Source organism: Homalodisca vitripennis, chromosome 6, assembly GCF_021130785.1.
Source record: "Homalodisca vitripennis isolate AUS2020 chromosome 6, UT_GWSS_2.1, whole genome shotgun sequence".
Lineage (NCBI taxonomy): Eukaryota > Metazoa > Arthropoda > Insecta > Hemiptera > Cicadellidae > Homalodisca > Homalodisca vitripennis.
In genome coordinates, this window is record NC_060212.1 from 116025919 (window position 1) to 116051255 (window position 25337).

Here is a 25337-nt window from a genome sequence, read left to right on the forward strand (position 1 = left end):
AAAATTGAAGAATTGTGTGTGATAGAAAAGTAATTGTTATGTTTCTAAAATGCTTTAGTATTTCAGGGAGAAGAGTAAAAAGTGGGCAGAGCAAAGTGCTGCAATAGCTTGTCTAAGTTCTCTTGGAGTATTTGACATCAAAACACTCAAAGAAAATGGAACTATCTTAGGTAAATTGCAAAACTTTTTCCTATTATTTTCATTGGTATTATAAATATATGTTTATTTGTTTGAACAAGCATATTGTTAGTGATTTTAGTTCTTTGTATTTACTTTTCTTTTTATTCTGTCAAGAACAATTCACTTATGGTGAATATCGCTAATGACATTAACACGTTCACAACAACGGCCTATTCAGAATTTTTTATTTTCTATTGATTTTTTAAATATTAATGGCAAAAACTGTAATTCTTTATGTTTAGTATTTAAGTAAAATGAGAAATGTATGTAGACTTCTCTTAAAAAGTAAATTTATTTCAACATGTTTTTCAATTATTATTTGTGTGCCCTAAGGGTTACCTATAAAAATAAATTTACCTTAAAAATTAATAAATTCTGTGCCCGACGGTGTACACGATAGTTTGAGGTATTTATTTAAGTGCGAGATCAAATTTGACAAACCACCAAAACAGGCAAACAATAAAAAGCAATAAGGAAATGCATAGCAACAATGGGCGCATGACACTACAAAATCCCAGAGTTTACCAGATCGGGTACACGACGGCAGTTGTAAAAGATCATGTATACCCGATGGGTACACCTCGTCATAAACGTGTTAAACAAACTATTTGCTAGCATGTGGGAGTTAGTCATCATTCAAGAGTTGAAAATTCACTGTACAGTTCTCGTTAATATAAGTGAAGTTTATCCCAAAAACAGTTCTAAATGCCTATTAACACATCGGGTCACTGGCAACTGCCACAGTAGTGGTGTGTTAATGACTATTCTCTTGCCCCAAACTCCACCCAGTTCAAATTCACTGGGTACTTTTTATAATTATTCAAAGCTCTAGTGAATCTTGCTGCCTGAAATTTCTTTAAATATGAATTTTGTCAATAAAGTTAATTTGTATTATACATATATTAAGTTTTTCTGTCTTATTTTTTAAATATCCGATTTAATTTGTGGTATCATGATGTAATGATAATTGAACTAATAAATTTGATTTGGTTTGAATTCCAATTTTGTAAGTCCTTGGAACAGTGAGTATCAGGTATTGGAGTATATAATTAACTTATATCATGATGGTACATTGAAATTGTTTCTGGTAATATAAACAATGCAGAAGAAAGTACATTGAGTTTTTAACAATATAACAAAGAAAAGATGTTTAGATGAAAAAATGGAATGTTCTTATTGCATATTGACACTTTTTTGTTAGTTCATCAGGCCCACATTGATGCCATTACTGTTGATAAGTGTATACAGTAATATTTTGTTGGATTTTTTCATTTTGTATCATACAATGAGGCTTAGCCCCATATCTACAGACCTAAAAAACATTGCAAGCAAACATCGGTATTTTGTATTACAAAAAAAACTAAACCTACGACCATCAGGTTTATAAATTAAAACTCATGTGATCTATTGTGATATTTGTCAACTACATGGACACTCAATAATAACATTACAGATACTGAAATAATCATGCCAGAACAGGTCCAACAAAGGACAGTAGCAGAACTTTCAGGATAGGGTTCAGTTAACTGATCATTCCAGTTGTTAAATTCGGTCTGTTACTCGGTTTTAGAATGCATGAATGCAGATGTTATGAAGTCAGTTTTCACTAACAACATTTATAAGTATGAAGGACATTAAGATAAACAAAAGATAAAGGAGGAAAATAATTACAGGAAAACTACAAACCCTTGTTTGTGTGAACCTTGGCCAGGGTACTTGCAACGCCCTCTCCAAATGAGATTAGGAAAAAAGATAGAACTGTGGTGGTTGAGGGCAAGAAACCTCTCTCCTCACCAATATAGTTGACATCATATTTTCTGTCAGTTGCGCAGAACTGTGGTGGCTGAGGGCAAGAAACCTCTCCCCTCACCAGTGCAGTTGGCATCATATTTCCTGTCAGTTGCACAGAACTGTGGTAGCTGAGGGCAAGAAACCTCTCCCCTCACCAGTGCAGTTGGCATCATATTTCCTGTCAGTTACGTAGAACTGTGGTGGCTGAGGGCAAGAAACCTCTCCCGTCACCAGTGGAGTTGGCATCATATTTCCTGTCAGTTGCGTAAAGTATATAATTATCTGAGAAGAATGAAACTGGTGGTTTGGACAAAGCAACTAAGCTGGAGTCTAATAGATCTACCTGTCAAGAATAAAACTGTCTCATCATATTAGTTTAAATAAACCACAGATATCCTGACACGGATCAGTGTACAACCATTTATACAAGTTGCTAGCATCCAACTATTATTAAAATCAAGCATAATGAAATGATAATATTTATTCATATTTTTAATCATATATGTACGAGTACATTCGGAAGTTATTTGAATGTTGTCATTGTAATTAAGTATTTTTCGTATATTGCTATAACGGATAATGCTTTGTTTCCAGATTAGCGGAGTTGATAAAATGGAATGTTGGAGCGAAGAACATTTCAGACTTCAAGATATTTATTTTATATTAATAAACAATACTGTAAGCTTGTTATTGTTATTTACTTTTTAACCTATTACATATTTAAAGTAAGTAGAACATGCCTTAATACGTGCTGAAAAACCTTTAGCACACACCAAGCCACACTTCAAACTAAAATGAAAATGTTTGCACACAAAATAATTTCTGTAACTCAAATGAAAATATCTGTATTACGGTTTCTTTATAAAATGTGCATTTGTAAAAAAGTTACATTGGCTACAAAATTGCAAAAGTTTTTATTTTGCTTTACAATGTCAATCATCTTGGTTCATAGTATTCATTTGTAGAGTAAAATTGTCGCTCCATCAGCCAGTCTTGAATGTGTCATTGCACTGTGGAAGCAGGTTGAAGACTTTCCACCAATGTATGAGAGTTTTATGCAATATTGTGTGGTGTGGTATGCTGTAGGATGGTAGCTAATTGCTCTTCGTGTGTTGTAGGAGTGGATATTTTCCTCTCTTGTGAGCTCTGTCCAGTCTGTGTAGACAACTACTGTGTAATATAAAGTGTGATGAAAGTCATAATCCTCAGTGATGTAAAGGCCTCTCTACAACTCTCTGTTGGCGTGTGGTTAGTCAGTGTACTGATAGCCTTTTTGAGATAATATTATGTTGAGGTACTCTGATGTTCCTCCCCATATGACCAGGGCTTATCTTATGTGCAATTCCACTAGAGCATGATATGCAAATTTTGCAGCCTCTTGCCTAGCTATCCACTTAATTCTTCTCGCTGCAAAAATTCCAGATTCACACTTTTTGCTCAAGGTATTAATTAACATGTTCATTCCAGTAGAGGTTGGCATTTATTGTTATGCCAAGTAATTTTGAATCGTTTTCTATTTGGATGTTTGGAACGTCTGGGGTCTGCTCATGCCTTTTGATGAAATTAATTTGAGTGGTTTTTGATGGATTAATTGCTAGGTCGTTTTGGAGGCAGTGGTGTAAAAGCTTTGAAAAAGCAGTTGAATTAGTGATTGCTGAGTGTCGTCCATGTGCCGTGTCAAGTTGAAGAATGAGTGTTTTATCATCTGCGTATATAATGGGAGGATGATGTTTCTGTGGCTAATGAAGTCATAGGAATTATTGGTAAACAGCACAAATAAGAAAGGATCCATAACTGAGCCTTAGGACACTCCTGTGAGGGTGGGATCTAAAAGTGCATGCAATTCTATTTATGGTTCTATGGATTTCCATGACTGGCTGTGACCTTCAAGATAGCTTGCTACCTAATCTTTTGATTTTCCTTGAAAACCCAGAATTGATAGTTTCTTCACTATCAGGTCATGACCCAAGCAATCAGATGCTTTGTTCTAGTTAAAAAACATGGCCGAGATAAATTTGTTATGGCAGTGATGGTGGATTCTGCCTCCAGGAATCCATGTTGTTTTTGTTAGGAGTTCTTGCTCTTGTAAGTATTATACCATCCTTTTTAGGACAATTTTATAATGATTTTCGAAAAAGGATAGATCAAAGAGATTGGCCAATACTGTTCTAGGATGTAGATCTCGTGTTTTGGGTAAGTTTTTGAGATTTTCAGTTTTGATCTGAATTGACTTAGATCAAAGGACTTATTAGTTACTGTACAAAATGGAGCTGCTAATTGGTTTGCACAATGCTATGGAACTTCATCAATATCACATGATAGATTAGTTTTTAATTACTGTATTACAGACAATTATACTTCATCTTCTGTGGCAGGGACCAAAATCAGATGTGGATTAAGCTGGATTATATTAGATTGTTTAAGTACAGTATTAATATGAAGAGCATTTAGATTTCTTTCCAAAATGATATCTGCAATCTGGCAGAAGAAGCTATTAACCTTTTTATTGTCAACATCCTGATGTTCTAAAAACTATGCCTAAAATACCATTTTATTTATAGAAAAACATACTTTTATATGTAAATAAATGCTTTTACATAAAAACAATTACTATAGTATATATGTATATGTATAAGATTTTTATTATAATACAAACAAAGTTTTGAAGTTTGTCTTTTTATCAGTGAGTTTTAGTTTTTCTGGTAAGTAGGGCTTCTTAAAAATCTTAATAACTTTTAAAATGTATAATTTCCAATTTATTTTTTACTGGATTTAGTGTTGTCTGTATTTGTCTTTAACTTTATATTTTGTGTAAAATCATGAGATGTTTGTTAAGGCCTTTAAACAATTGCGCTGGTCTTTAGATTAAAACAAAATTGATACGAATGTTGAGTTTAGCTCCAGTTCACCTTCCTCTTATGTGTAGCATCTGAAATCTGATGCTGTTGCAGACTTGACTCCTGAAACCTGGAGTCATGTTGGCCTGAAGGGTCCCAAAAAATAGTCAATGACGAAGAACGAAGTAGTTCAAAACAAACATCCCCCCCAATTAATTGTGTCTCCAATTGTACACCTGATGAGACAAACAGAATACCTCTTCACCTAGATTGCACTGTGGGGGGGGGGGGGGAAGTGTTCGTTTTGAACTACTTCGTTCTTCGTGGTCGACTATTTTTTGGTTCCCTTCAGACGAACATGACTTCAGATTTCAGGAGTCAAGTCTGAAACAGCATCATATTTCAAATGCTACACATAAGAGGAAGATGAACTGGAGCTAAACTCAACATTACCACCCAGAAAACAAATGACAGCACATACTTCACAGTCAGCGGGATTCTCAATTGACTGGATCATTTAAAATATGCATTCAAGCTGTAAATACAATTGATTTTTGCCATAATTGTGTCTGTGGCTTGGTTACAGAAGAAGGTAGACAGTATGCAAGCACAGGAAACTGATCGCAACACTGCAGCGGCAGAATTTCAAAACAGTACTTACTTAAAAACCATTGTTTATTATTACTAAAAATTATATGAACAATGAATTCAAAACCTCATGTACTGTCAGCTAGCAATTCATAATGTCCAAGTCATATTTAAACTTCTCAACCAAATCCATTTGACTTTGTTCACCATCCATGTTACTCTTGGTTGATAATTAAGAACATTATTTGGAAGTCTGCCAGATGACATCTGCTGAAGCTGCAGTTGATGCACCCAAATACAGGAAAAGTAGTAAAATGTTGGTATAAATAAGTAAAAAAAGTTCAAACAAAATAGTTTTATTTACATTAGTTACATCTGTTTGAATATGTTTTTATACTCTTTTCAGCAGTTATTGTGTGTCAGATATAGCATGACCAGTGGCCTTGCTTGAGATGCGCCAAGGAGTGCAATAAAGTGGTGGGGGAATAGAGCGGCTATTATCATACTGTGTCTGGTGAATATCGGTCTGCAACCTTGTGTACGTACTGCCCTAAAAACATTAGCTTATGCAAATTCACGTATGTGTAATCATTGTTTTGGACTTATTGCATTTTTATTGTGAAAAGTTTGTAAATTAGGTACTGTGAACAGCAAAATGGGAGTTAGAAAGGTTATACACAGCCAAATTTGTGAAGTAATTGCCAATGTTTACCGCTTTATGAAAAGAGAAGCGGAAACTAACACATCTATTAATTTGAAAAAGATTCAACAGCGTGTCATTCAAGCAACTGGAATTTCAGAAAGCACACTAAGAAGTATTCTAAAGGAGGGAAAACAAACAAGTCCAGTGGGCACTTCGTTTAGTATACCAAACAATGTAAGAAAATTTAATCATAATAAAAGTGATCTGGAGAATTTTGATTTGGGTGTAGTTCAAAGAACAATAAATAATTTTCATCGACAGCAAGGAGAACTGCCTATATTGAAATCCTTATTGAATATATTAAACGAGAAAATTGATTTTAAGGGAAGTAAGTGGACACTTACAAAAATATTACGGAAGTTAGGATTTCACTGGAAGAAATCTACCACCAACAGAAAAATGTTAACTGAAAGTTTCAACATCCGTCAATTACGGATAAAATATTTAAAAAGTTTATTTGAATAAAGAGATGAAAAAAGGCCAATAATGTACATGGATGAAACATGCTCTACACACACCAAAACAAATGCTTGGACTGATGGTAGTGCTATGGGACTGAAGACATCAAAGGACAACACCTTATAATAGATCACACACATGTGGGAAAGATGGATTTTTCAATAATGCTTTGCTTACTTTCAAATCAGGAAAGAAGTCAGGAGACTACCACAACAACATAAATTATGAAAAATGAGTAAAAACAAAATTAACCCCTAATCTGAAAGATAATTCTGTTGTAATAGATAACGCCCCCTATCACAACAAACAAGAAGATTCTGCACCAACAACTCAAGTAGGAAAGCTGAAATGGTTAAATGGCTTTCTGAGCTTAATACTGCTCACTCAAGTACCATGTACAAACCTGAGTTGTATGCTTTTATCAAAGCCTACAAGCCCACCTACAAAATGGTCGAATGTTTTCCAAAAATGGACATACAGTTTTGCGTTTGCGGCCCTACCATCCGGATTTAAATCCAATCGAACTTATTTGGAGCCTACTTAAAGAAAGAGTAGCAAAGAAAAATGTGACTTTTGGTATAAATTCAGTGGAACAATTAGTGAAGGAAACATGTGATTCAATCACTTAAGAAGATTGGAGGAAAAGGTGTGATCATACGATAACAGTTGAACAGACTTATATGGAACTCGAACAACGAATCAACAAAATGACAGAACAAATTGTTGTGAGATTAGGCAAGGATACCGACAGTGACAAGTCGGAGGAAGAAAATGGCAGTGATGAAGACAAGGAACCTAATGTTGACACTAGTGACAGCGGCAAAGATGATTTCATGGAAATTGTACCCTTCGACTGTTACTAAGTAGGCCTACATTGAGTCTCGATCACGATATGACACCAACAGAAAATGTAAAAGGTAATAAAATAATAATAATTAGTAATATTTTTCAAACTAATATTTAAGGCAAGGATTTCAATATTTTTTTATTTTGTACAATACTATTAAAAATTTAATTTTTAATAATACAAGCGATAATAAATAACAAATCTGTAGCAACAGTAAGACCCGAAACAATAGAAGAGGCCTGATTTTGACAGTTCCCACAGAGACACGGTAGTGGTGCACCCACTACTGCTATGAACCAGAAGCCGAAAACACTCAGCTGTGGTAGTATCATCGTATCCACTCCCCCTAGTACAGATTGTGTCCCCAAGCGCTCATCTCCTTCACGCATTCCACTGCTAATGCTATAACTGACACACTATACCACTGAATTTAATTTGAAATACACAAGCATTGCTAAATAATAGTTTATCATTCACAGTACAAGGATTTGAATTGAAATAAGATTATAAAATATTAATTTTAATTAAATGATAACATATATCACAGTGCCCAATTTGGGCCTCATATACTAAAAATTAGATCTACGAAAAATCTATAAAACAATCCATATATAACAATGAATGAGGACCTAATGGACAAGGGAAGGTGGACAGTTTGTGTCAAGTGATAAGACAGTATAAAAGTGATAAAGAGAATCAGGAAAAGGGAAATGTGATTAATGAATTTTGTGATAAGAGTAAGGAAATATGACTAACTGATAACTTGATTTTACATCAAGACAAAGCATTGATGAGAATTTCAAATCTGAATACCAATAATAATTCTGTAAATCGCACATGAACATTGATGAAAACAAAAATTGGTTTCATTAAAAAATATACTCATTTTAAACTAAAATAAATACATAAACTAGAATAAAGTCAAGCTATTTTTTATAACAATTTCTTCACCAAATAGAATGGTATAGAGTTGTACTGTGTACAAACTATGAGTAAAATAGATAACATTAACTGGCATTATAACATCATATTACATACAATTTGATATAAATATTCCATAGATAAACAATTGTGTGATGGTTTTTTTTTTTACTTTTCCTCTTAGTGGTGCACAGTTTATTGGCAATAATGTTATATTTCATAATCTCAGATAGGTGGTTGAAGATTGTCATACACTTTAACTTTCTTGTAAATAGAGAAATGAAAGGTTGAAACATTCACATGGCTTTTAATACAGTTGTGTAAGCCAACTAAGTTCCTTAGGCAGACTGTTTTATTAATAGCCTACATATATACCTCCTCCAAAATGTGCATCATGTACACCAATTTCATTTAAAATCTGATTTAGTTCTGCAGAATTCAATTTAAATTTGATTAAGAATTAATTTTTTTATAAACATACTCATTATAGACAAATTACTTCAAATACCACCTTAAACCAGGTTAAATTTGATTGTCCAGCACCAGGTGAGACCTGATTGTCCTGGCTATTCTAAATACCATCTTATAGCAGGTGAGAATTGATTGTTCTGTGCCAGTTGAGACCTGATTGTCCTGGGGTATTCTAAATATCACATTAAACCAGGTGAGAATTGATTGTTCTGTGCCAGGTGACACCTGACTGTCCTGGGGTATTCTAAATATCACATTAAACCAGGTGAGAATTGATTGTTCTGTGCTAGCTGAGACCTGATTGTCCTGGGGTATTCTAAATATCACATTAAACCAGGTGAGAATTGATTTTCCCTGCACCAGGTGAGACCAGATTGTCCTGGGGTATTCTAAATATCACATTAAACCAGGTGAGAATTGATTGTTCTGTGCCAGGTGAGACCTGATTGTCCTGGCTATTCTAAATACCACCTTATAGTAGGTGAGAATTGATTGTCATGTACTACGTGAAATTTGAATGTTGTATTGAATGGGTATTCTAAATACCACCTTAACCCACGTGAGAATTGATTGTTCTGTGCCAGCTGAGACCTGATTGTCCTGGGGTATTCTAAATATCACATTAAACCAGGTGAGAATTGATTTCCCTGCACCAGGTGAGACCAGATTGTCCTAGTGTATTCTAAATTATCCTCGAAGCAGGTAACTTAGGCTGCTGGCCACACCAGTGTATTCCCAATTCTGCCATAACCCAGATGAGAGAGGATTGTTCTGATATATTCTCAATCCTTATAAAATTTTGTAGTATCAACTTAAACTTTTGTTTCCCTAATTAAAAAGATTTCTACTATTTACTTCCTTAATTTTATTAACATTTTACATCAGTTTAATTTATTTGAAATATTTACTATTTTTACTTTTTAGAACCTAATGTTTTGTATCCAATATTGTAATTAGACCATACAAAGCAATTTATTCCCTCTTGTTGCTCCATGTCATGTTTCAAAGGTCTTCTAGAGTAGCATTATCCAGGATGATGTTAAATATTACTTTCTTATAACTTTTTTTTTGAAAATGCCATTTTGAAATAAAATAAGAAATGTTTAGATAGTTGTATACTATTCTTTAGGACACTGTAAACTTCTGACCAGGTTTATCTGATAGATTAAAAACAATATTTGTGTTTTCTGTTTAAAAGTGATAATACTAAATATCACATTTTTATTTTATTATTAAATGTAGCAATGTGTTTAACTCCAAACTTGTCTGGGATTACTATAAAGTCGTTTTCCTTTACCAGAATTAACAATGTGACTGTTTGCTGGTAATGAGGGGATCTCTGGGAACAAAAGAGCTGATGCCCTGGCCAACTTGGGCAGAGAGTCCAATGGGACCTCAACCGTTCAGTGGCATTTTTAGGTGTGAATCCTTTGGGGCTGTCTTGGAATGGGTTAACACTGAACATGAGAGAAGGTGGAGGTTGCATCCGGGTCTGAGAATGAGCAGAATGGTTCTACAGTCCCCTTCCCCTAAAGTGGCGTCTAACCTCTCACTAAGTAGATCGATGTCTTCTCGGGTTATGGGTCAGATTACAGGACATGGTCACCTGATGAAGCCTTAGTGTATCCTTAGGGACGATCCGCTCTGTAGAATGTGTGAAGAGTAGGAGGAAACTGCTGCTCCTTTTTTGACTGCCCTGCAATAGCAAGGGAGCGGTACGCCCCGATCTTTGGTAGTTTGTACAAGGGTGGCAAATTTCCCCAGGAGGAACTGATCGGTTGTTTTCACCGGTTTGTAGAACTGCTGAAACTGTAGACTGGTCTGCTTCTAGAGTGCGCAAAAGACCCTTGGGCAAGGCAATAGGCCGCCCCATAGAAGAAGAACAAAGCAGGGATCGGTAGTTTATTTCGCTTTTCAGCACAGCTGGTTTCCTGTATGTGATAGGGGTAATAGCTCAAAAGCTGGCAGGTGGCTTCAGAGTTTGACTGGCATCTCGAGTGTAATAGGCATGTCAACTGAAGAGAGACTAGTAGATAGTTCCAGAGTTTGGATTGTTTCGGCTGAATTTTTGTCTATAATAGGTGTAATAAATAAGCAGAGACTGAAAATTGTACCTTGAGTGTAGTAAGATATTTGAAGGCTAGATACTCATACCAAATTCAGCTTGGTCAGTCTTGGTTTCTTTTACAAAGCATATGGTTCAGTCTTCCCATTAGTATTGAACCTGTCTCCATACTTGGTGTACAAGTATGGTTGCTAAACTTCTTCCATGAGCTTATCCAACTATTTTAATGTCTTTCTTTTAAACACTAAGATTCTTCCTGCCAATATTGGCTGAGATTGTACATCAGATATGTTTTCTCTTTCAGAATATACTTAGTCTTAAATCAGGTTGTTATTTTTAATAAGCCTGATAAGATACTAGAAGATATGTTATTGACAGAATTTGTAAACATAATCTTCCTTATTGGTCCATTATATTCTTTAAAGCCCATTCAGTATATAATTATTCTTTCAACAAAATTTTAATTTTCTATATTTTGACACAGAAGTTTTGTTCTTGCCTAATAATAATTTTCTACTTCAGATTTATCATAAGAAAGCTTTCCTTTTTCCTTTCAGTTAAGTTAAAAAAAAATCTATTTTCTCTTTATGACCTCAATTATGTATAATTTAAATTCCTTTATGTTCTTCCGAACAAAATTAGTCTTAACTTACTTCAATTAAACAAGTTTTATGTTGACTTGTGATGCGTCTGTCTCTGTTGTGAATAAATAACAGCAAATAATGAACCACTAAGAGCTATGAGGGAGGAAGCTATTAATACACTAGACAGATTTAATAATGATAAGATGAGTCCGGAGAGTAGAGGGGCGACAGTTCGAGCTACAGACGCCACACTACTAGCTGCTCCTATCACAGAGCCTCTACAACTATCATCACTCCGCTCTAGCACCATCTCGGTCAGCAGTACCCGAGCTAGAGAGTGGCTAAACGCCAGTGGCACCATACCCACCACAAACTGTGTGTAATTGCTGGCAATATACAGCCAGACAAAAGATATTGCTACAGTACCCAATACGCAGGCAAGACTTGTCAAGTACGTTCTTTGTGAAAGTAGCAATTTTTTAATTTGCCCCACGCACAAATTGCTCACGACTGATACAAAACCATAAAAGGAAATAGTGTAACCCATATATACAGGTGTTATTCCATAAAGTTCCATTAAAATGATGCCCATGTTTTTGAAAAACAGATCGCTTGCCAGAGCGAGGATAAACTTTATGCTAAACAGAGCCCAGAATTTTTTCCAGTCTATAATAAACAATTCTTTAAACACCAAAAATATTCTGCCTTCCAATCTGTCACTGACATTGATGTCTGTCTTTGATTTATTATCAGCAAAAACAAATACTGCCGATGCGTTCAATAAAAATATAAGAAAAACAACTGACGAAAGAGATTGAAATCCTTTATCAGTTTCCATTAAAAAACCGCTTATAACAGGTCCAAACATGAATGAAAATGATGTAAATGCATTAACAAGCCCATGAACTGTCACTTGTGTTTCTGGAGGTACAATGTCAGCTATACAAGCTCTGCACAAAGTCTGAGTGTGCTTGAACAACCCAAGCACACAACGCACAATTAGGAACATGTGAAATGAGGAGACAATACCCATTAATCCGTAACTAACACAGCACACAATAATGGTGAGGAACATGACGATGCGTCGTCCATAAATATCACTCCAGCTGCCGATAACGGGTCCAGAGATGAGCTGAGCAAAACCGTACACAGAACTGAGCAGTCCTATGTCCATATGAGAAATGCCAAGTGAGCGTAAATGTGTGCTGAACACCGGCACAATCAAGCTCGCTCCAAAAAGGTCCAGAAAACAAACCAAGTATAGCCAGCTCCATGGTTGCAGCATAATTTAACTCCTTTCTTTTCTTGAGCAGTTTTCAGGATCACCTAAAATCGCAATAATTGAATGTAACTATTGTTTTTTTTTATAATTATAAAATACCAAGTAATAAGGCCAATGAATACAGTGGGTGTAAATCAAATCAAATCTTTAATTGCTCGTAACAATTGCACATTGTATGGCTAACGTCATAATTAATTCTAAATTTTTAACTCTCATACCACATTACCACCACCTCCAAACTTACATCATTTTTCATACATTCCAGTCTCATTCATCCTTCGCCAATCTCAACCCACTTCCAGCACTGGAGTCAGTCATCGAATTGGGCGGTCTCCCAGTTAAAAGCCAGAAACTCGTCAACGCTGTAGAATGAATTTGACACCAGAAAGCACTTAAAACAAGCTTTTGATTCTTTGGGCATTTTTCATAGAAATTGGCAGCCTGTTGATGAAATGAACACCTCCCTGCGAAGGTAAGTGCTTATAAACCACTTTTCTGTGTCTTCCAGTACGGTGGTTGCCTCTAGTCTCATACTTGTGTATGTCACGCCCCCTGGTTAGGACACATTTAGACAAACATAACAAAGATGTTTCTAAAATGTAGAGAGTGGGCAAAGCAACAATAGCAGTGGGTTCGTATGAATTCTAGCCCTTGAACTGCCAATTATTTTTTCCACAGATAGCAAACCATTTTTGAGTGTTTTGTACCTGTAAATTAAACATTTTGTAAAAAATACATTTTATTATGAACTTACATGTGTAATACATTATTGTTTTCAGGAACATGTGGAGATATTATTTATGATATAAACACACTATGCATAATCATCAAAACAAGAAAGACCACCATTTTCTTTAAGTGGTAGGACTGCCGGTTAAGTATGAAAATCTTATAAATATAAGAATCTGAGTAAATCAATATATTCTTCATTTTATCTAGTTTCAGAAAATATATAATGGTATCTAAGTTATCTTGAAGAATAGTTACATATATTTAAAAATAAAAAAATAACAAAAGGCTAAATTTGTTATTGCTACGTTACGATTATTTTCAAAACTTTACAAAAAATATAATTCTTAAACTACATGTTTCCAAAATATACCAAAATTTAGTGAATTATATGCACAACAAAATAACAAAAAGTTAATAACCAATTTCTAAATTTTTTATTTTTGAAAAGTGGTGGGATGTAGATAAATTTATTACTATGGATACGAATACTTTTAAAAATAACAAAAGTATATAATTACGAAAATTTAATGTGAGAAACTGATGGCATTACTATGATTAATAAAACCGGAATATGTCTGGAGAGTAAACAGCAAAGGTAAAAAATACACAGTAAAGATATAAATATAAGCTTAGGCTGAGGCTTCTAAAAATCCAGCTTCAAGCCCATAATAAGATAAGCCCACAGGATTTATATATTATTAAACAGGAGGGCTTATATATATATATATATATATATATATATATATATATATATATATATATATATATATAAAACACACACATATGTATGTATGAGTTTTACCATATTACATTAATTTGTAGGTATTCTATTATAAATAAATCATTCAAAACATCAAAAAAGTAAAGATTTATTCAATAAAATTGTACATGCATAGCATTATCAAGAAGAGAACAATATATCACAGACCATTTGTTATCCATAATCAATAATAACAATAACTACCTATTAACCTTAATACTTTTGTCATTTAAATTAACAGTAAATTTAATTTACAAAAATAACAATATAAATTTATGAAAACAACAGTTTTTAATTTAAAGAATGAATAGCAGCCTACTTCCTATAAACCATAAAAAATTTGCATGCAGAAAATAATACTCTGTCTTCTATATGACTAAAATAAATATATCAACAAATGGAATGAAAATATGGACACTTAGTTTAAAAACACAATATAAATTGTAATAACATTAGGAAAAAAATTATGGATTTAAAAGTATTCACCTACTGGGGTCTTGCCCCAGGACATTTTCTAAATTTTAGATGAAAAATAGTGAGTTTTAAAGATTTGTAAGCATCTCAAGAATGAACTGAGCTATAAACTCGAAAATTTACATTAACAACATTTCTACATACGCAGGACTAATTCTGGTAATGGTGCATGTCCCTCGAAAAGGATTTGGTTAAACATTTGTGAAGGGGAATATCTCGAGAACGAATTGAGCTATATACTATGTTTAGCATTATAGGATATCCTGTATCAGACAAGTACGCCACCAACAATATATCGATAACCTCAAAAAAGTGTGGAATCCAAAGGGGCAGCGGTCCTCCTGGCATGAATAGAGCAACTTTTAGTACTTTTAGGCATAAGTAGCTTTCAGACAATGGATAAACCCACCAAAACGCCGTCTATGAAACTCCCATGACCTTGAAACTTGGGAAAGCCTTTTACAAAGGCACTTCACAGAAGGTGTACTTCTGCATTGTGTTTATGAATCAATCTCAATGTAATGTTAATACAAATATTAATGCTCGCCAGACTACAGATCATCGTGGGAGGCTTCAAGTTCACCTCACATACGGACACACACTACAACAGAAATCTGCTTTCATCATCGACTGGTGGGAGAGACTATAGTACAAGACATCATATCGCAAGCCTGGACGTTTGGCTTTATTATTTATTAATAATGTAAAGTGATCTCAATTAATAATTTTAATACTAGTGCTAATGCCAGAAACTAATCTTTAATACTTGTATGAAGTTTAAACAAAATATCCTTGGTCTAAAAGCATTAAAAAACTGTTTATTTACCACAAACCAGGATTGCAATGATATGTCTTGTACTATAGCTAAATGCTCAGACAATTAAACTTTGTAGTGATTAATTAAAAATGGCTCATAACGTTTTAAAGGCACAAATGTAGATTTTGCTATGAATAAATTTATAGTAACATTTAATTTTACACCTTCTATAGATAAGTAGATACAAACAGAATTAATTTGTGACTGTGAAATCATGCAAATAAATAAAACTGTATGTTCCAGTGACAAACATCTATTGAATTTTGATGGTGGCAGAATGTATATTCTCTCTGTTTTACAGGTGATATTCTAGGAAGTAAATAAGAATATATTCTAGTGTTTATTATGTAAAAGTGTTAAGTTTCATATTATAGCACTGGTTTGCAGTTTTGAGCTATGTTACAAATTTCAAGTCACTAAGTCTTCACATAGTTGTTAAAAGTCAATAAAATATGTGTAACAGACAAGAAAGCGAGTTAATAGAAACGTTTGAACTATCACACATAAGTTTCATGCTCCATCCATCTCACTTTTAATTAGTAACCCCAGTCAACATAACACAATAAAAGAAGCCCTTTTTAGTTTAGCTAGTTATGAAAATGAGATTGCAGGTTACGTTAAAACGTTCAGGCTTTGTATGAAACCAACCAATCCAACAAAGTGATTTCATCACACATGTTGATAAGTTACTGAAAACTAATTTTTATGACTAATGATTACAATATTCTCTGTTAACTACTTGTAAACTAATTTGTTCACCTGTGTTTTATCTATTGCCAATATGGTTGTCTATAAGACTAACATAACCAGAAAAACGTTTTGACAAACATAAAATAATACTTCTAAATTTCAACTCGTTTGACATTTATCATGTGTACAGGTAGACAGAAATAAGATTTTGTTCATTAGCAATCAAATGGAGAGGTTTTGCTTAACGCCCAGCCAATTACCTCATATTCAATAATTATTATGGACTATCTATTGTAATTAAAAACCTTTCCAACATTTTGGCTCACTAAAAGAAACATTAAACTCATACTTCTGACACATCTTGAAATTTAAAGGCAATGGACTTAATAACATTAGAGGTGAAATACTTTCACAGTTTCCATTGCTGTTTATAAATTTTACAGGAAATAAAGACTTGACTATTTGTCATTCAGAAATGAAAAAAAAAAACAATAAAACCTTAATACTGATAACAAATAAAGTATTTTTAAATATAGTATAGCCAAAACTCTAATACAAAATCAATTACGAGAACATCAAGAACTTACTAAATACTTCTTTATAGTATATATTATTTATTATTAATCATCTACATCTTAATCCTTTAAGCCTTTGGACCCTACTTACTTGTCTTAAACACATTTTTAATGTAATTTTGTATGCGACTGGTGTGAGTGGAAAACCGTTAACAAACCTGCACTCGCAGATATAAGGGAAGATATTAACAACACGAAAGACACTCCTCCCCAGGATATAACTAGGCCAGACAGTAGAGGGGAGATAGTGCGAGCTAGAGCCGCTACACTGCTTGAAGCTCCTATCACAGAACCTCTACAACTATCATCACTCCGCTCTAACACCATCTTGGTCAACATTATTCGAGTTAGAACATTACTACATGCCATCGGCACTAGACCGACTACAAACTGAGTGTAGTTGCTAGCGATATACAACCAGTACAGAGACAATGACAACAACATAAGTAGGAGTACTATCATTTTTGCAGGCTTCTTTGGTAACATTGACAATTTTGTAATCTTGTCAACACCTAAGTTAAACAACATCATTGTTAAGAAATAACAAGAAAAAGTATATCCAATGTATCGAGGTGTTATACCGTAAATTTCTATAATTAATATGTTTACATTTTTAAAAAACATATCGTCCGTCAAAATAAATAAAAACTTTATGAAAAATATGGACCATAACTTGTTCCAGTTTATATTAAACAATGGTTTGAAAACTTCAGTAAGTTTGCCTACAAAACCACTATTTTGTGAAATGTCTTTGTTAATAGCGGCATTGTCAGGTGTATTTGAGTACAGTAGAACAACTAAAAAGTTGAGAATAAATGTTACCAATACTATTGTAGTAAGATGATCAAATCCACCATCAACGTCCATAATGAATCCGGTCATAACGGGTCCAAACATGAATGAAAATGGAGTGAAGTTGTTTATCAATCCTAAGACATTTGCCATTCTCTCTGCAGGAACAATATCTGCTACAGAAGCTCTACATATTGTCTGAACGTGTTTGAACATTCCAATAAGACAACGAACAATTAAAATAACGTATAACGAAGTAGTAATACCTAGAAGTTTATAACCTATAGAGCATACAATAATGGAGAGACAAAGAACAAGGCGTCTCCCATGGATGTCACTCCAACTGCCGACAATAGGTGCAGATACAAGCTGAGCAAAACTGTAGACGGAATTGAACAGTCCGATATTCATGTGTGAGATTCCTTGTGCACGTAAGTGTATGCCAAATGCTGACATGATCATCGCCGCAGTGAAAATGTCCAGGAAACACACCAAGTAGATCCAGCTCCATGGTTGAAACATTACTTTTGTAGATTTTGTTTTGTCAAAACAATTTGCCCTGAAAATAACCATTGATATAACCAACCGATACTGATTAATTTATTTATTTGAAAAATAATTTCTTATATCATCTGTATTAACAGTAAATACTTTTTCAGATAATAAAAATAATATTTTATCTTTTAATAAGTGACTGATAACTTTATAAAACTGCTTTAAAATATGCGGAAGAACCCATTATTTGCACAATAGTTACAAACATGTGGAAGGCATATTTTGGATTGAGTGCCTGTGGTGGTGTGCATAAAAATGCCATGTACCATAGTGGCAACATTTTAGTCTCAGCAACTGGTGCAAATACTTTGACAGTTAAAAGCTTGTAGAGGGCCGTGAAACAAACAGTGACATACCAACTGACCAACTTGCAGGTCATCTCTGTGAATATTTGTATAGAAGAAATAAATGGTTTCTGGAGAGGATGCTTTCAACCAATTCTTGAAAACAGTTAACCTTGGATCTGGCTGTTGAATTCCTGTAATGTCAGGCACTATTTTGCTAGTTGTGCATATCATCATTCAAAAATATGAAAAATGTTTATTATTGAATTGAACTATATATACTATTTTATGTATTATTTTTTAGTACGTTGCAAGGAACATTTATAAGTAGATAGAACTACTTTTTTATATCAATTTAGGATTTGTTTGGCATTACAAATTAAAAAAACTTAAGTATACAAAGCAAGTTCTAAAGTAAATCCTTATAAAAATAGAAAACTTGTTTGTTTATTTTTCCGGGTATACAATATCTCTCTAAAGGTTTTTTATGCAAAACATGAAAGAAAAATTTTCACAAACTATTTTCTTTTTTTACAAAAATAGTAAAATTTTGAATAAGAAAAAAACACATTCTCATAAAATACATTTAAATATTTACAATATGGTTATTATATTTCAAAAATTTTACTAAATATACCACTTTACAATGAAAAGTTTGATATCACTTGATACAATAACAATTCTATAATAAAATAAAAAATGACAAAATACTAGTGACTAGTCAAAACTAGTCGTTTGACATAGGCCTAAAAATGCTGCTAACAGTGTTTGCAACATGCCTTTCTTCGAACCAGAAAGTAGTAGACAGATGTTTAAAGCAGATGCTCTTATTGAGGAAGAAATTCTGAACACGTGTTGTAGTCTGTACCTTTTTTATAGATGAAATTTCCCTTGTTAAAAGTAGTAGTCAAAATCCCAATTTTTTCAATCTATCGAAGTGGGCAAGCAGAAACAGAAAACCAACATTTTGTACACCGGTAGCAAATTAAAAATTTCCTTGCATATTTATTACGCATTATTATTCAATAAACTATCCATTAAATTTCATTGTGAAATAAAAAAAATATATCCCAATTAATCTGATATACGATTTGTCCATTACGTTGGTATTATCCAGAGCCCAACATTTTTGGAAGAATTTTTCCTACCGGGGATCTAGAAAAACTACATTATTATAAAGAACATACTTTATTTGATTTACTGTAAAAATTACATTACATTTTTACTCTTGTTTTCTGCCTACTGAAAGGAAACTATATAGGTGAGGAGGCCACACTGTCCCTATCTAGCATTTGTTATTAGGTTATATAGCCTAACTAGGTAAATATAAAAACTTAACAATCGCTCTCATAATCTGAGCTTGAATTTAGGTACTTTTTCAAGTGATGTATTTCTATTTCGCTTTCTTTTTCCTATTTTCTGTTCTAAAAATTTGTTATATTATCATTTTGTTATTATTTAATGAGTGTTTCCTATTTTCTGTTCTAATTGGTTGATCATTATTATGATTTATTATTTATGATATTGCCACTGTGGATTTTGAACTAATTATTTTAATTTCAGAGAGACTTTAATAAGCGGCTTACACTAATTCGATTGCTATTATCAAACAATTCGATATATTACCAACTTCGATGTATGTAAAGATTGTACAGAATGAGTTATAATAAATTACCATTACAAGAAGAATCTCGTAAATTACAATTTTAAATACACCAATTTTACAATAACATTACAAAGCAACAAAACCAACATGGTCTAGACTTAGATATCAAAGAACCTTACAATATTTATAACTTGCCCAGCTTGATATCAATAAGTAACCCCTTTGGTGAAATGAAGGAAAGAATGTGTTACCAGGAGCCAAACCCAGATGTTGAAGCTACTTAAACAAATCTCGTCACTTGTGAGAAGTATCTTACATATTTTCCTCATATTCATCGCCATTTTCAAAGTCTCAAAATGTTAGTTACTCCTTGTTGTTTATTGTTTACGATAAAATAACTAATAAGCTGAAATCATATGATAAGTTAAGTAAATTGTAATATCGAATTATCCTTTGGATAAAAACAATCAAACCATTCGATATAAGCAATCGAATAACGGGTGTAGGCCGCTTATTAAAGTCTACCCTTAATTTCGGGTAGGGTACGATAAGCGGACCCGGTTTATTATATCGAAATTGGCAAATGATATTACTTAATCATAACCATCAATATAATCAATCGATACTGATTAATTATTTTTAACGATTAATTAAATAATCTATATCAATAGCTGTAAACACTCTCAAATAATAATATTTGATTACACTCTCTTAATGTAATATTTCAATTTTATATACGTAACATTTGATTATTAAAAATTACAGTCAATTTTAGAAAACTACGTGACATTGCTTTGGAAGATGATAAGACATGTTTTTCATGACTTCAACATGTTGGACTCGTGCGGAAAAACCCATTATGTGAAATTTGTGGGAAAGAAACAACTGAGGAGGTTCCAAGCAAAAGCAAACATGTCACCCAAATGGAACTTTGGGGAATTTGGAAAAAACTAGTATTACAACATTATGCAATATTACAATAAATGTATATATTTGTTATGATTGTTGTAAACTTTGTGAGTCAAATTACGTGCACATTTCAAATGTATTTCACGTAATGTGCTCGTTATTAGCAATACAAATATGGACATGTTCTTATTTGACTGATCACAAGGGACATGTTTGCTTTTGCATAAACCTACATTGGACATGTTTTCTTTTGCTAGGGTTTAAAAATTCAGTAAACAATAGAATGTATAGTAATAATACTAGTTTTATTGGTATACAAAATTTATTACATATTATGTTGAATTACTATTTTAGAAAGTAGGCTATAATAAAATTTTCAGATATGCAGTCCCACATCAGGCTCCAAGCAGTCACACTCATACTCTTCCTCGTCACCTTCAATTTCATGACTTTCCGGTGTCTCCTCAAGAATTATCTTGTACCAAGACAAGTTAGTATTGTTTTTCCATTCGTCACCGTACATTAACTTCAGCAACGATTCAACGTCCTTCTTCTTAGATGATTTTATAGCATGTCCAAGTGGAACAGGCTCTAAAGGGGTTGAAAAACACTTGGTAGATGACCAACCCTTCTTCTGCAGGGAAATGAACTGTTCAGTATCACTTTGAAATCTGAAATGATCAGTTGATTTCACTTTAACAGTGGAAACTTCACGACGGCCAGTTGTTTTTTCCACTACCTACCGCCTTTCCCTTCTTTAAGAAAATTCTCTTCTTTTCAGAAATATGATCAACGTTCCTAAATCTTGAAGATAAACATTTTGTGTTTACTAAGGACCACTCATCTCCCAGTTTCCGCACTTCTCCTACAGATTGATAGACAGTGTAGTAATCTTCTTTGGTGCTCATGGTAGGCTGCTTCCTCATTAACTTCTCTACTCTACCAAAAACTCGGTCAGCGGGCATAAAACTATGCCCTCTAACAGGAAATGTAATGCTAATCTCTTTTAAGTTATGACTTTCCGTGCCTAGAAAATACATCAAAGTGTGGATCAAGGGGTTATTTTTGTTTTGTCCTGGACACCCATCACAAAACAGTCTTATTGTGTGCACATTTTCAGACAAACTTTTTGCCTCTGAAATTAGAAAATGCAAAATAGCTGAGGATACCTCGGTTGCCCCTCGTCCAGCTAGTTCCTCAGTCCAAGTATAAAATACTGGATCTCTTGCATCTGATCCAACAACACAGAGGCAGTAAAAACTAAGTTGCCTTTTATAAAATGCTTCTTGGATGGGGGTTTTGGGGAGAGGTTGTACCTGCTGTAGGTCGAAGCAGAAAGTTACTTCGTCATCTCTATTCTCCCTCATGAGTTCATAAAAGCACTTAGCTCTTATTTTGTGAATTCTTTTTTCGAACATAAGTTTGGTGATGACTGGTTTATCTACATTAGGTTTAGCTTTTTCTGATTTGATTTTAAGATCTAGTTCATAGCAAGTGCAGCATACATCTGTGGCAGGGGATCTAATTAAGACCATTAGTGATCTCAACACTGCCAAAATAGCCTACTACTCTCTTTTTGAGACGCATCTTCGATATGGGCTATTGGTCTGGGGAAACTCATCCAAGACAAATGTGCAACGTGTACTTATTCAACAAAAGAGAGCTATAAGGGCACTTTGTGATCTATCATAGAGAATCATGTAGGGAAAAGTTCAAGGAGCTCAAAATCCTAACTATAGTGAATTTGTACATACTTGAGACCATAACATATGCTAGAACAAAGACTCTGAATCCACTCAAGACTGGATCACAACTGCACACATACAACACCCGACATGCAACAAACTACTGCCTCCCTGTACACCGCCTGACCAAATATGAAGAGAAGCCAAGCTACATGGGATCCAAGCTTTGGAACCATCTTCCAGCAGCAGTGAAGGGGACAGATGACCAGCACCTGAGACAACGGCTTGGCAACTGGCTAAAAAAACATCCATTTTATTCTCTTGATGAGTTTTTTGTTCTTGATTCAAATCATGTTTAATCACTTGACAATGTACATTTTTATGAATTTATTCCACATGTTATATTTGACGCAAAACTGTTCTTGAAGAATATGTTAATAGAGAATATTGTCTATTGTCTATTGTCTAAACCCTATATTGAACTCATTAAAAACTCTGCTAAACATGCTTTTCGAAACTGTTAGATCCTTTGACACTGTGGCATTGTATATAACGCACAATTTTGCCTTGTTTAAATCTGATTGCAGGTATATTCTCTTCGACTTCTTTCGATTGTAATGGCTCTCTCTTCCTCTCAGGTTGCATAAAAATAACCTCAGAGCCTGTTTTTTGGGCTCACACTTTTGGCTGCACCTATCGCCACCTCTCTTGTCTGTTATAGTTTCTCCATTTTTTATCTTCAGAGCAATGTTGTGCAAGCGGGTTGCTTTTAAAAGGGTGATATGCATAAAAAACTTTTTGCACACAGGTATTATCTTTCCAGTTACAGAAATTATATTATACTTCACAGTAAAGTTGTGTTTCTTTGAGCTAATTGAGGTAGGCCTAGGTCTCTTTCGTTTAATGTTATTTAGACTTACCCAGCTGGCAATGATTCCATCTTGTTTGTTCTTTTCTGCTTCCTTATAAAGGACTTGTCTTGTGTTCAAAGCATCTTTAGGTCTCACTAGAGCACATTTCACACCTTTGTTCAAATGTTTACAAGGTTGGAAAACACGACAACCAAGAGGGGCACCATGTCGTTTTAACTTAGCTAATGTCCTTACACTTGCTGTCTTTGGTTTCTTTCTTGAGCCTTGATTAGCATCACCAATTCTGACTAAACCATTGTCATCCATATTTTCCATAACTTGATACATAAAAACACCATTAATACTATTGCAAATTATTGATAGACTGTGCAATACAAACACTGGAATTATAACCTCAAACCCAAATAGCAGGTAACTGAAAATAAAAATCATAATATTGCTGATCACATGATCAGATGGAGCCTTCCCATTGGCTAGAGGGCCATGTTTGTGTCTGCTTGGAACTAAGCGGGGACATGTGTTTCTTTGTTCTGAACCTGCATATTTCAGTGTTTATTTTAAATAGGACATATATTTTTTTGAATGAATAAAAGTGAATGGAGTGATAGCAATGATGTTCATGATTTCAAATCAGCTGCTAACTCAAATTTTTATTTTTATGGACATGTTTGCTTTTGCTTGGAACCTCCTCAACTGTAACTGTGAGAGGAGCAAATATGGTCGTTTTCAGTTTTCCTAATTTTGGTTGTAATAATTTGTTTGATCACTGTGAATGATTCATATTTTAATTTAAAACATATTTATGATTGTTATTGAGAACTATAGATACTTTATATCGATTGATAGTCTAGGATTTGAGATGCGAATATTAGGTATCGATGATTACATTCTTCGATATAAAAAACCGGGTCCGCTTATCGTACCCTACCCTTAATTTCTAACACTTGTTATTATGACTATAGTTCCGTTGATATTGACCGATAGTCTTGTATTCGATATTAGAATATTATGTATCAATGATTATACTAACCGATATAAAAACCTAGTCCACTTAACGTACTAAGTCTCTTTATAGGTTAGCCTACTTGTAAAATTACTATTCTTTAAGTTTTAATTATCAGCTATTTTGGGCTACATTAAGTTATTAAATGTGAAGCAGTATTTAAATGTGACTACATCATTTGTTTTAATCATACAAATCTAATAATCTTAATGAATAAATAAAATAAGGCTGGCAGTAAAAATACAAATATACAGTGTTTAGACATTGATAAAAGAAAAAAAATACAAACCTCCTTTACAACAGCAATACAAATGTAACAACAATATCAGTGCAAAACGGAATTTCATGAGGATTCAACACTGTATTAACTAATTGCGCTCTGATTAAAACTAGACGACCATTGTATCACAGTTGAGGTTAGAACACATGTTTTTGTTTGTTTACTAAATACAACAGTGCCAGGAATAACAAAGGTTGCCAAAGAGGAATAATCAGTCTATGGACAGCTAACATCAAACTGTAATAACGAAGAGTAAAGAATAAAAAATAGGATTATTGCCCGTTTTTTTTTATTCTCTTCAGCTCTCGGCTATGCTTGTTTTTGGGTTATTGTGGCTATTATTATTCCTATCATGACAGGATCTCCCCAGGATTTGAACCTGTAATCTCTCAGTTACAGAGCTGTGACTCAGTGACTGTATCCACTAGTCTAAGGACTATGGAGGAGAACAAATACATAGAGTAAAGAATACAAGCAGACTCGTCATGATTGATTAGCTCAGTATAAAAGTTGGACATCAACCAAAAACACAATACTTGTGTTCAAAAATGAAGAATTCTGTACAGACTTATTGT

General features: G+C 33.7%; 2 protein-coding genes across 4 annotated transcripts in view; one reads left to right on the forward strand and one right to left on the reverse strand.

Moving 5' to 3' along the window:
• Positions 1-2657, forward strand: part of LOC124364770 (tRNA-dihydrouridine(20) synthase [NAD(P)+]-like) — a 30602-nt gene extending 27945 nt beyond the window's left edge. Inside the window, exons 6-7 of the mRNA XM_046820509.1 lie at positions 67-170; positions 2566-2657. Of these exons, the coding sequence (XP_046676465.1) occupies positions 67-170; positions 2566-2570 (109 nt within the window). The 3' untranslated portion in view covers positions 2571-2657. The remainder of the gene's footprint in view (positions 1-66; positions 171-2565) is intronic.
• Positions 2658-10601: 7944 nt separating this feature from the next.
• On the reverse strand, positions 10602-25074 carry LOC124364771 (major facilitator superfamily domain-containing protein 9-like). Of its 3 annotated transcripts, none has more exons than XM_046820511.1 (2): positions 24772-25068; positions 10602-12772 (listed from the first exon to the last, which is right to left on the reverse strand). In XM_046820511.1, exon 2 carries the CDS (start codon positions 12729-12731, stop codon positions 11532-11534), a length of 1200 nt encoding a protein of 399 aa, XP_046676467.1. In that variant the 5' UTR covers positions 12732-12772; positions 24772-25068; the 3' UTR covers positions 10602-11531. The 3 variants fall into 3 exon arrangements, 2 of the variants coding, with proteins under 2 accessions (XP_046676467.1, XP_046676466.1); XR_006922654.1 differs by lacking the exon at positions 10602-12772 and adding an exon at positions 13402-13435 and having other exon boundaries at positions 24772-25074; XM_046820510.1 differs by lacking the exon at positions 10602-12772 and adding an exon at positions 14314-18127 and having other exon boundaries at positions 24772-25074.
• Between the last annotated feature and the right edge of the window lie 263 nt (positions 25075-25337).